General features: G+C 39.2%; 1 protein-coding gene across 1 annotated transcript in view; it reads right to left on the bottom strand.

Moving 5' to 3' along the window:
- Positions 1–640: 640 nt before the first annotated feature.
- MED14 (mediator complex subunit 14) overlaps positions 641–13,457 on the bottom strand; it is a 56,323-nt gene continuing 43,506 nt past the window's right edge. Inside the window, exons 24-30 of the mRNA XM_065405717.1 lie at positions 11,774–11,956; positions 10,099–10,334; positions 8,482–8,661; positions 8,132–8,239; positions 7,512–7,637; positions 6,301–6,490; positions 641–1,404 (exon numbers count right to left, since the gene is read on the bottom strand). Coding sequence (XP_065261789.1) covers positions 1,331–1,404; positions 6,301–6,490; positions 7,512–7,637; positions 8,132–8,239; positions 8,482–8,661; positions 10,099–10,334; positions 11,774–11,956 — 1,097 coding nt within the window. The 3' untranslated portion in view covers positions 641–1,330. The remainder of the gene's footprint in view (positions 1,405–6,300; positions 6,491–7,511; positions 7,638–8,131; positions 8,240–8,481; positions 8,662–10,098; positions 10,335–11,773; positions 11,957–13,457) is intronic.

Raw genomic sequence — 13,457 nt, 5'->3', positions numbered from 1 at the left:
TTGAGAATCTTCATTAAGACTGACAAACTTTTTCATACCTTCCTTTTACTTGCCAATTTCCCAATGTAGTGTCCAAGTTGAGAAGTTAAACATGAAGTTATTTCTTCACTTTTCTTAGTCAACTTCAGCTCTCCTGAATCAGTTTGTCCAACTTCACTGAACACAATTTGAAAATAAGATTGCTTCGTAATTCTTCTACTTCTCCTCCCTCCACCATCTGACCCCTATTCCAACATTCTATGCAAAATTAAGGATTTCAATAGTAACTGCAGTATGGGTGGGTGGGTGGAGTCTTTAAAATGAAAGGCAGAACAAAAATGCAGGAGCACTGAGAAAAAATGCCTACTCGCACTATATCACATGGCCTTTGCTATGTATATTTGGTTTCTTTTCACTTTGATAAAAACAAACTAAATTTATATTTTAAATAGTGTTTATAAACTAGAATTGATACACTATGTAAGTACAGTTTCCTTAAGATTTAAAAATAATCAGAATTATTGGTAGAGTGAAGAAGTCATTGTTGGGATGCAAAATTATTTCTTCCACAGGGTTGGGGGCAGAGAAAGGATGGGGCCAAAAACGCAAACAGCCATGTAGGAGATAAGGCAAATGATCTGAAGTGGCTGAAAAAAACCTGATAGTATTTTTAATTATAAAATGTGTCACATCTAAGACAATAACATGTATATCAAATTTTAGTCAAACATTTTACAGCGATTCACTTCCTAAAGTGATAAAATAGAGAGAGGAGGAGAAGTTCATGGAAATCATACAATCTTAGTTTAAGGTTTTTTATCTAGTTTATTAAATATTGCTTTTTGGGGGTCATGTTTACAACAAGCCCAAATAATTTGTTTAAAGATTCAAAGCAGTAATATTAAAATACAGTTTCAATATAAAGTTTGTCACAGTTTTACAGTATTCAAAATGACAGATCTGCCTTAAAAAAAACAAACAAACAACCCAATTCTATTACACCAAAACGTAAGAAAAAACAAAAACAAACAAGTTTGGCATTTTCCATAATCTTAGTATAAAACAGAATATTAAATCTATTAGCGGCAAGCTGACACTTTAATCTATTACCTAGTCTGAAATGTATCCCTTAAAACACACTATACAAGAGCACTATATAAAAGTTATGGGTTGATGATCATTTGATGAAAGTGCATCCCTGAAAGTTTCCCAGTTTAATATATTTAGCTCTTTAAAAAAAACATGACATGTCAAAATGTCCTTTTCTCCTTTTTTTAATTGAAGGCTTTACTTCAGAGATTGATATTTTTGCTGCTGAGTCTCTTGTTTTTCAGCCTTGTTTTAAAAGTGTCTATGGGCGCCCACCAGGGGTTAGGGCAAGATTAACCATTAAATCACGAACAGCTCCAAATATTGTGCATTCACCTGGAAAAGGAAAAAAATACAAGTTAGCATGACAGAGAAAAAAATGAATTAAACAATCAGGGGTTAATTCAATTTAATTTGTAACAAGCAAAGTATGCTACTCAAGCTCGCTCCACTCTGGGGCTCACATAGTGCTTTCTGATTTTTAAATACTATGTAATACTTTAACATAGTCTAAACAACTATAATTGACCCACACTGGCAGGTTTACCAGTGTTAAAGGATTGTTTAGACTATGGTTTTAGCCTTAGAAGGGAAAGAGCCTTAAAGACAGTGCTAATTAAGACTTGCAAATTCCACTGACCTCAGGGACTTAGCCTGCATGAATATGTCATTTCAGGAATGTTGTTTTTGTATCTCTGGTTCAAGTTTCCAAACCCATTCACTCCAACAGAGTTAGAATTCGTGAATGTGTCAGGTAAAGTAATTTCAGCTTGAATTTCTCAGCAGTGTCTGGCCAGCCATAAATCTGCCAGAAACTAGTGGCAGCTAGTATTAAGGCTTTAATACCTTTTGAGTCTCATGAATCCATGGGATGATTTATCATACAAGGAATTTCTAGTTCTTCTGTAATCTGTTCATAAAAAGCTTACGAGTGCTGCACCTTATCAGATTTGGTTTCATAAAAACTTCCAAGAAATTGACAGAAGTTTACATATAGTAGCTGATTACGAGCAGCAACTAAACATCTACAAAAAATCAAGAAGTTTAAAACTAGTGCTGGGTGGGAAATGGTTTCCTGTCCCACAAGAATTTAAGATGTCAAAAAAATTCCCATCCTAAAAATCAGGATAAAAAGGCAAAATCGAAATGCAAAAAAGTTTTAGATGGGGTCAACTTAAGTTAACTTGAAATGACTTTTCACTTCAAAATTTAACACAAAACATGAAATTATTGTTTCAAAAATGTCAAAGTGGGACATGGACAAGTTCAAAATTTCTCAAAATTTTTTTGAAATGGGAAATTCTTCAAAATCAACCCCTGCTCATGAACAGTTTCAACAAGTCCAGCAACAAGTTCCCCAAAATGTCCCTATTTGAAACCTCTTATGCAGATCAGTTTCAATGACCCCAACAGTTGTTTTAGAAGAATTTGACAAAAATATAAAAATATATAACCACCACAAGCCAAGGTCAAGAAATTTTAATTTTTATTCCAGCAAGACTCCAGATCTCAGGCCACACAGTTCTCTAATTCCTTTCCATCAGGAAATGTACAGCAAAGGGTATGGTACAATTTAAAAAATAAAGAGTTTAAAACAACAAGTTTTTGCCTAGTCAGGTTCTTTGGGATACATTCTTCCTCTCCACTTAACTTTGGGCTTTTTAAGCAGTGTCAATTAAGATCTGTTATGTTCTGCTGCTGAGGGACGATGGCGTGATCTAAGTGATTAGAGCAGAGTGCACTGGGAGCCATTAATCCCAACTGCTGAACCAAACAGTCACAGCATGACTTTGGACACGTCATTATCTCCTTGCACCGTACACCCAGCTGCAAAAATTGGCTAAATAAAATGAAGTACCTCAGTGAAAAACAGATATTTAGAAAAGGTTAGCTCAGGTGAAGTGTAACAAAAAAATTGAAATGTTTGAAGGCCTTGGTCCTACAAGCTCCTCCACATAGGCAAACTCTGGCATCCCCACAGGGTCCACCTGCGCAGAGCAGCTTGCAAGACCGAGGCACAAGCTTAACCACATTGGTCCACAAAATACGGTTTCTCTTGGGATTTTCTGCCTTTTTTCAATGCAAGGTTAATCTTTTATTGAACAATTGGTATTTGATTTCCTTTTGGGGAGGTGGTGGTGGAAGTCTTTCCTGGAAGAGATTCACTGTGTATTCACTAGGAGTTAATGTTTCAGGGAAACAAAGATTTAGGCAGTGTTTAACAATAGGTACCTGAAAATAAAACTCTGCCAAAAAAGTCACTTTTCAGTTACTAGTATTTTATTAAAAGGAAAATGAAGTTGAGTACAAAATACTCTCTCACAAAAAGAGAGAGCAAGGTAAAAGATACAGCCAAAATGAGGCAACACTGATTATAGTATACAGTAAGTGTAAATAGTACCATAAGTGTTACTTCATGGATTTTTAATCAGTTCATCTCATTTGTCTCACCCTTCCTCAAATATTTCAGTTGTGAGCATAACACAGGTAAGTCAATCTTTCCATTTCCTGTCATTTTTATTGCTGCAAATCACATTCCTACAGTGGGTATGTTTTTGTAACCACAAAGATGGAACATTTATCAGCTATAGTCACAATCATTCAGACAATAGGTATTTGTCTTTGTTGAAATTAAACAATTTGAGGCATTTTCCTAAACCATATTTATGGATACATTCTTGCAACAACTATAGTTTTCTGACAATGGATCGGAAGTAGGTGTTAGAATACAGGGAGTGCAATTCTCCATCCTTGGCTAAAACCAGACAGGAAGCTCTCCCTCTTTTCCCTGACATGGGGAGTCCCCGTTCCACTCTGGCTGGTGTGGTGAAAATTCACCAAGCAGGGGAATTTGAAGTGAGACCAGCAGAAGGAGCTAGTGCCTTGCTGGGAAGTTTCTGGGTCTCCGGATCCTTCCAACTAGTGGGTGGAGCTGCAATAGCATTTGTCAAAAGTGATGTCCCAGCAAGGAAACCCCTATTCACACCTCCTGTAAAAAAGAGATCTGTCCCCAGCTAGCTATCCCTCTCCTTCACTGGGGACAGGTATAACCTTTCCTACCCCTCCAAAGAGACAAAAGGAGAACCCTCTCCACCCAGCTATACATCTTTCCAAAGGTCTTAAACCTTTACAATGGCAGCAAATTGCACCAAGCATTTCAAAAGTTTCCAGCAGAGGGACACACCCCCCCCCCTTTTTTTTTTTTTTTTGTTTAAACCACATCAATACAGACACTATATCCTGGTAAAATTGGGGCTCAAGTACACAGGGATGTCCCCTACCCTACTCCACATATTTCCTTGACTGGCTAGGATCCTACTCGAAGACATGAGCTCCTTTCAGATACACTTTTTTCTTGTCCCCATTCTGTTCCGTGGGCTGTGTTCCATCTCATTTCATCAAGATCTATGGTCACAGCTACAAAAACTGGTGAGCTCCACCTTCCTATCTTGATCAATTTACCAAAGAACAGATATCTCAATTTTGGACATACCAAGTAGCTTTGAAGATTGTTCCCTATGCTGTGGCATTCCTACAATATTTTACTGTGGATTTCATTTAATCATAACTTCAGGAACTGAGGTACTACAGTTAGGCTCAGAGAAATATCTATATTTTTCCCCACTAGTACTCAACAAGAGAGAACTTGCTCTTCTGATACATTCAGTGAACTTTGTTTTTTGAAGGAGTGCTATTTACCCAGCTGAGCATTCCAATCTATTGTGTACAGAAATACTGTGGGTAAAACTCCTTGTAAAAAAATATTTATCACTGTGTAAGATGTTATTCCAAAACATCAAGATTATCACCTATTAATTTTAAACAAACAATTATGTTTGGTTAGTCAAGTGGAACCAACATATCCTGTTATATGTAACATCATGCTCAGTAATACAGTGCCCAAACCTATTTATCTTTAAATCTACAAATGGGGAGGTGGTGTAGGACTGAGATCTCTCACACATGACCCTTGGAAAAATGAAAGTGCAAGTTCAAGTTATTTCTGTGAGTTCAATTTCCCTCTTCCTCATCCTGCTAGTTCTCAGAAAGGGTCTAACACAGGATAAGAGTCCAGCCACAGAAGGAATTAAAGTAGAGGACCCTATGAGGTCTGGGAAGCCTTGCCCAAGCCTTGTTTGTTTCCCCCCACCACTCATCTACGTTGCTAATAAGTTTAATATAACAGAAAATGCAATATTAATGTGAATGTGGCATGATTTTCATAAAAATAGGTACATCCCTACCAATTTACAATGGTAACATTCTAAAATTCTGTCACTCCAAATAAAGCATCAAGCACAACAAAAGTATTGTGAATTAGATTAAGATACATAAATACACCTCTACCCCGATATAATGCTGTCCTTGGGAGCCAAAAAATCTTACCGCGTTATAGGTGAAACTGCGTTATATCGAATTTGCTTTGATCCGCCAGACTGCGCAGCCCCGCCCCCCCGGAACACTGCTTTACCGCGTTATATCCGAACTCGTGTTATATGGGGTCGCGTTATATCGGGGTAGAGGTGTACTTAGAACAGAAGCAGAATTCAGCCTTTGAGTTCATCATTTAAACCTTATCGGGGTATGTTTTAAAAACACACTTTTTTTTTAAGTGGTTAAATAAAAACGTTGCAGCAAAATTGAAACAATTCTCATTCTTACGAACAACATACATGCAAGAGCTTCACAGCACATTTGGTAGAAAGTGAAAGTATTCACTGCACCCATTACAACACTGGTAGAGCGTACATGCAGCAAACAATCACTCAGATCCTTTTTCATTCTTCATGATACAGGGACAGGGTTTGATCAGTGCTTTAATATATCTTTATGCTATTCTACTGAAATGGTTTATTAATCTATGGTAAACCATGAAATCAGATGTTTTACCACAGCATTGCAATTGTTATTTACACTGAATCCACTCATGAACACTATGTTGCTGTGACTGCAGTAGCATAAGCCATGTCAAAATACATGCATTCTACCTCCTAGACAAACAGTAAACTAGCTTGTGCCATTAATACAACCCTCTGGCACAAATGACTGGTATGGTCTCAATAGTAATCAATAACACATAAATTAACCCTATCAGGACCTGCAAATCACCTTAAGAAAGGCTGATCGATCCTCTCTCCACAAAGACATGCATTACAAATCACTAAAACTAAATCCCACTTATTTTTAAGTCTGAATACTTCTTGAGTTCTGTCTACTGGATATGTACAGTACCTGGTCGTGGAGAATTCAGTTCTGCAAACCTCTTTAGAATACTGCTAACCAACATGGGAGCAGCAACGGAAGAGTTCTGCTGCCTGGGAATGTCTGCCTGTTGCGTTGTGCCCGAAGCCATATCATAAATGATTGGGACAATAATGCTAACGGCTTCCTGTGGGACTGTAGTTTTCTGTGTTAACTGAAGCTGTGAGTAAAACAAAAACGATAAAGAGTGCATTAAGATGAAACCGTATATTTCAGACAAACACATAATGTTAGGATAGTTGCCTTGCTACTTGAAGCCCTAGCTTGTAGTCAGGTCCTTTTTTATTTCATTTCCTTTTACATTATCTCTATGTGGGGAACACCTTCAATACAGTAACATACAAAAACTAGGTGTCACAAAGATTCTATACCTAAGAAAAGGTACTGAAGTAAAACTAATTGTGGCCATAGCTTTCCACATTGTCTTCATACACAATAAATTCTTCACATTTTATATGAGCCCACTGTCCAAAACAGAACTGCTCATTGTAGCAAAACTTCTAAACATTTCTAGGCCTATATTTTATACACATCTCATATTTCATAGATAACAGCTCAATAATTAGGAATAATCTACATCCAGTCTCAAGACACTATAGTTGAGATAAACTCCTAAGGACACATTCGCACTACCAGTACAACTGATTTTGTAACTAGTTAAAGGCACCATCATCTAAACCTGACGATTAACACAGTTCAGTTTGTGTCCACACAGTGGCTTTCCTGCCATCAGACCGCATTTGTATCACAACATTCTGGAAAAATGCAAGCAACAATCCCATAGTGTTTCAGCAAAGAACAGAAAGACCAGAGGGGACACATACAGAATGGCACCAGCAGTGCATGAAGCAATTAATTTTATGATACTTTATCACAGCATCTCCAGAGAGCAAGAAGGAAGACTAGCCAAACAAGGTACGCAGGAATAGTTATGGGGTTTATAGCCACAGAAAGGAAAAAAGTGTGCCGAACGCATTATAGAAAAACAGTATGCAACCCTAGGCCTCTTGCAACAGCAACATTTTTAGCTACCATGGTAACTAGCCAAGAGTAACCATGCCATGTGCAGACAGAAGCCAGGTTTACGGAACTGACCCTTCTACTAGCTGGTTAGTAACACTGCTCTTCTTTCAGACCCTGTCCACGCTGCAGCTTTTAATAAAGACAGCTATTATACTTACGAAAAACAACATTTTGGATTTCAGCACAACAGCAGGTGTTCCTGGAGGTGCAATTGGTGGGGCACTGGGAGGAATCGTTAAACAAAACTGCACATTCCATTTCAATTGGCTTGCTTGATCAGGGAACTGTTTTAAAAACATGCCACAGAAAACATGATAAAGCAAGGCATATTAAGGTAACATATGTGTTTGACTATTGTAGCATGTTGGTACTGTTAAATGACACTTGAGCTAGACTCTTCAAGCTTTCAGATTATTTCACATTTAATATACATATAATTAAGAGTTAACTAATCTCCTCTTGCTATGAGAATGGTTCTGTGAATCTACACTGAGATAGCAATGAAAAGATACTATATAAACACCCAGTTGTGTGATTTTCATCAAATGCTTCAAGTCTAGGGAGAGGACAAGTTTTTGTTGACCTCTTAGTAAGAAGCACAGTGAACACATCTTTATTGAATTTATGTATTTAATATTAGATTCTGTATCTTCATTTACACTACAGGGTGGAATTCATTCTGCAGTCACCACAAACAGATTTTTATTATTTCAAGTGCAGACTTTGGAGTTCAGCAGACTAAATGTTGTCAATAAAATTAAAAAAAAAAGTAACTTACCAACTCCAGTTTCATGATGTGTACACAGTCCCTGAGGATATGCGTAGGAGCTCCTAGTAGTTTTGTAAAGGCTATTAGCGTGTTTGCTTTAAATGGTGGTCCTGCAACCTACAGTAATACAATACACCAATTAGTACTGTCCATCTAGATCAAAAATGGTCCATTTGCTATTTACATAGCACCACAACTGTGCATAGCTGTTAATCGCTACTCTTATCCCGCAGCCCTTACTCTCATCACTAGTTCCACTGATATCAAGAGAATTACTCATGAATAAAAGCTGCAGAATAGGCCAATATTAAGATGACATACAAAACAAGACACTGAATGTTAGTTGTTTAAGTACATACTCTTGTTTCAAAGAATTTCTCCAAAACTTGTAGTTCCTCTGGCTTCCATTGTCCTGCATTTTCAGGTGTTACTTTTAGCTGCAAAGTCTGGTTGGTTTTCGGATTAAGGGCAACCCTGCACTTCAGTGCATCTGTCTTAAACATTATTACACCTGGTTCGTTGGAGTTTATTAGCTGTAGCTGTACGAACAGAAACAATGCATCTAATTAGTACTTCATGGAACAATAAAAGAACAAACTCACTCCTCAGACCCCTCCCCCCCCCAATTTTGAAGGCTGTTTCTTTTAACAAGAGCACCACTTAAGTTTTGGCCATATAAAAACATCACGTTCAGGAATAACAGTGCTAGATCCCAGCCCCGACTTTGCTCCTTTTACATTGGTCTGGAAGCATAAAGGAGTAGAAACTGACCTCCTCTCCACAGCTGTTGATTACTTCAGCATGGAAGGAATCTTCAGCACTTCCTCCCCATCCCTAGGGGTGAAGGTATGGCTGGAGCATGCTGAGTTCTGGTCATTTCCAGATGGGTGTGACTCCTTGGAATGTACAGCCAGCTGGAAAAGTTGAGAGCAGCCCCAAGCCTGCTCCATGCACCACTTAGAGTATAACCACCCCCAAAATCAGGGGTCCATAATCTGGCACCATGGCTCTCCACCCCACACTGCTGCACCTAGTGGGGACTGGGTATCAGAGGATCTGGGCCCCAGTCATCATCTTTTATTTATTCATTTTTTAAAAGAACAGCTATCACGTTATATGGCTGCACAATTTTTCCCTTTTTGGGGGAGGGGGGAGAGGGCAAGGAAAGGGAGGAGAAATCACACAATATTTTGCATACAGCTAGGAAAGGTAATTTATCAAGAACTCAGATACTACTGTGATGGGGACACTTAAGTGCCTACACAGAGGGACCAGATATTTACTGTAGTCAGATAAGTAGGAGACTCCACATCTAGAAGTGTGGGTTTCCCTGAAGTTAAGGACTTCAGAATATGGTCAGCCTAAATTTGGAGGGGATTAAATTGTGTTAAACTGTATTAATAGACTGATACACTATTGTTTCACTTTGCCAACAGCATGAATAGCATAAGCAAGAAAGTTAAAATGTAAGTTTGAGATCCTCTATATTTATATAGAGATTTACTAGCATTAATTAAGCCCTCACATCCCAGATGTGAGGGTTAGGCAAGTATTACGCCCATTGTACTGATGAAAAGAACTGAGGTAGGGAGATTCAGTACTTTTTCCTAAGTTCATGCTTGAGTCAGTGAGAGAGCCAGGAATAGAACACAAAGGAATTCTGACTCTTCAAATCCCTACTCTAATCACTGGACTTCATTTATTCTAGATCTATTTTACACAGTTCTTCAAAATAGATGTTGAAGGTGTATGGTGTTCCAACTAGGAAGTTGGAAACATTTATTAGTGGCAACATTCTGGATATCTGTTCTTACTTTCTCTTTTTCTGAGATGCTGAAAGCAATTACAATTCAGACAGAATAGTTTGTGATTTATTATGAAGCAGACCTACAATGCAAGCATGTGACAAACTACTATTTAGAAAGTTACACTTGAAAGTCAATAGTTAGGGAGTTACAAATTAATCATTTAAGTACCGTTTCTTGCTGGATGATCCTCTGAAGGTGTCGCCTCATAATAACTGATCCAAGAAATCGCTCTAGAGGGGAGCAAAGATAGCTGCCGGCTAGTCCTGGTACAAGCCCAGGAGTAGGAGAGGGCAGCAGTAGAATATTCAAGGCACTGTGAGTGAGGATCGTGGGGATAGATGCAGCCCAGGAGCGCTGAGGTAGTTTACGAGGTGGAGGCATATTAGTTGGCATTGTTTGGGAACCTGATGGAAATAGAAAAATTCTCACTTACTGAAAGTGTACAGAGTTTGACTGCACGTTATGTTTTCAAATTTTTGGAAGACACTGTACAAAAAAGTAACAAAGATGACCGTGCGCGCTCTCTGGGGCAAGGACTGTGTCAGACAAGATGGAAATAATGGACAAAACCCAGAAGTAAATGGGGATGGGCTTGGAGGAAGAGGTAACAACAAGACTAATAGCATTACCATGAAAGCAGAAGTTTCATCCTGCCAACTTCATATATTTAATGACTAATCTTTGCTTTATCTTATAGAATCATAGAATATTAAGGTTGGAAGAGGTCATCTAGTTCAATCCCCTGCTCAAAGCAGGACCAACACCAACTAAATCATCCCAGCCAGGGCTTTGTCAAGCCGGGCCTTAAAAACCTCTAAGGATGGAGACTCCATCACCGCCTTACGTACCCATTCCAGTGCTTCACCACCCTCCTAGTGAAACAGTGTTTCCTAACATCCAACCTAGACCTCTCACACTGTAACTTGAGACCATTGCTTCTTGTTCTGCCATCTGCCACCACTGAGAACAGCCGAGCTCCATCCTCTTTGGAACCCCCCTTCAGGTAGTTGAAGGCTATCAACTCCCCCCTCACTCTTCTGCAGACTAAATTACCCAAGTTCTCTCAGCCTCTCCTCGTAAATCATATGCCCCAGCCCCCTAATCATTTTTGTTGCCCTCCGCTGGACTCTCTCCAATTTGTCCACATCCCTTCTGTAGTGAGGGGACCAAAACTGGACACAATACGCCAATCTTCCCAGGTAGCTCCTCCTCAAGGGGATTTACAGCACTAGTTGCCATACAACATAGGCCCAGCTATAGCAACAAAGTCAAGTAGTTACGACCATTATACTCAACCCATGCAGAGAATCTCAGTAATGTTAGCAACTAGTATATTGGCCCTTTTTTCTCTCCCAAGCATCAGAGGTTAGGGCCAGCAAATGGCAACTTTGTACTCAATCAGTTGGCAGAAGTGATCAAGAAGTTTAGTTAAATCAGTCTTGCCAAGACCATTTTACAGTGCTGAAGTGTGACATTTTACTATTCTTGTACTCATATGTACTTTCAGATCTTCTTCACACTGCTGCTATTCATCTGGACTTCTCCTCACCTTGGAGGTATCAAAGGCTTAAACACAAATATTCAATTTCAACAGCTCAGTAAATAAAAAACCTTCAGAACTAGATAAAAATAGATCCAGTGTTAACCATGATTTGACTTGCTTTCCATTTTTTATTAATTATTTAAGACTCACACTGGGCCAGAATAAATGCATATATGTAGCAGAGTATTATTTTACTACAAAAGGGTAGCAGATAAAAATAAGAAATGCTACAAAAGAGATGGAACTAGAAATATTAACTTTAAGTGCTTCACAATTATAATACTGTTAAATATAACTAACTTGTTCCAGCTCGTGGGGAATGAGAGGCATCTGGGACTGGAGAATGGAGAGAAGGATTGGCTGGTGACATTCCAGGCATGCGTGCAGCCGGTGAGGGACCAGACACTTGAGGAGATCCTGGCCAATTCCCTGCACGCTGACTGGGCGACATCATTGTGTAGGGTGAACTAGGGTCTATGGTACCTGTGAAATTCTCAAGGTTATTTTTTTAATTAAAGCTTTTCTTAAGTCGCAGAAAATATGGTCACACACAGTGAGTTCAAACAAAGTATTCAAAAACTCAGTGTAAAATACCAATATGACACACAGCATCCACTTCCTTTTATCTCATACTCCATCTGTAGCTGTATGTAAGATGTAAGCATTTTAAAGAATTAAATTTAAAATAGAAGTTTACACATTTATTACTTTGCCTTTAAATTCTATTAGTTATGGACTAGATTCTGCAAAGGGATCCTTCCATACAGAGTCCCACTGACTACAGCAGGTCTCTACCTCTCACTAGCTGTATGAAAGCTGGACATAGTGAAAGACAAAGGGTGTAGTTTACTCAGGAAAATGCCTCAGTAACTTCACTTCACTGCAGTAAAGTTCCATAATAAAATCCATTCATGTATGCTCCTAAGAACAAATCAGACTGTAGTGTCTACAACAGACTGTTTCTCAGTTACTTGACTGATATGCTGAAAAATAAAATCCACTCTTAATTTTTGGTGATTTAAGTAGTAGTGGTGCTATAGAGAGCAGAATCTAATGTACTGTAATTATAGGTGGAGTAATTTGAATAGAGTTTTCCAAGTAATTCAATAACTGAAGTAGGGGGGAAGGATCAGTTGCACTTTTTTGTGCACTGTAAAACAAGACGACAGTCAACAATTTTCAAGTTTTAAGTTACTGAATCTCTTTAGCCTGTTCTCAATTACTTCCCTTTTTGATTTAAGCTGCATGTGAAGGTAATTAACAGAAGTTGTTTTACATTTAAAGATACAGGGTAAAGTAAAATTAAATTCAGCTGAAACCATGGCCTCAGTGATACTGCATGATAGTCTAGGTCAATTTTTCCCACATTAGTAGGGGGAAGTGAGTGATTGGTACAGTAACTGCTCACTTAACATCGTCCTGGTTAACGTTGTTTTGTTGTTATGTTACTGATCTATTAGAGAACATACTCATTTAAAGTAGCAGAAAGTTTGCTTATAACATTGTTTGGCCTTGGGGGCCTGGAACCAGGGTGGGCCAGCAGCCTCCCCATCAGCTCCCCTCCACCCCCACAGCGCCTCCCGCCCGCCGGCAGCCCCACGGATCAGCAACTCCCCCCTCCCTCCCCACGCCTCCCGCCTGCAGCAATCAGCTGATTCCCAGCATTCAAGAGGCTCTGGGGGAGAGGGGGGAGGAGTGAGGACTCCATGCGCAGCCTTCCCCCCGACCCTCCAAAACACCCCAAAACAGCTAATTGTTGCGGGTGGGAGGGGTTTCGTGGCATTCAGGAGGCTGGGGGGGAGGGGAGAGGACGTAGCATGCTCAGGGAGAGGGGTTGGAGCACCCCCCGGCACTTTGGAAAGAACAGCAAGAGGAGCAACTGGACAATCCAGCGTCTTTCACGCTCTGACTATACCACCTCAACCAAGCTTCACAATCATCATTGCTGAGTACAGTATTAAAATGTTTGTTTAAAATTGTTCAA

The sequence above is a fragment of the Emys orbicularis genome, chromosome 1 (genome assembly GCF_028017835.1).
Source record: "Emys orbicularis isolate rEmyOrb1 chromosome 1, rEmyOrb1.hap1, whole genome shotgun sequence".
In the NCBI taxonomy this organism is placed as follows: Eukaryota; Metazoa; Chordata; order Testudines; family Emydidae; genus Emys; species Emys orbicularis.
Note: the sequence above shows the minus strand (reverse complement) of the source record. Positions and strands in the feature narration are given on the sequence as shown.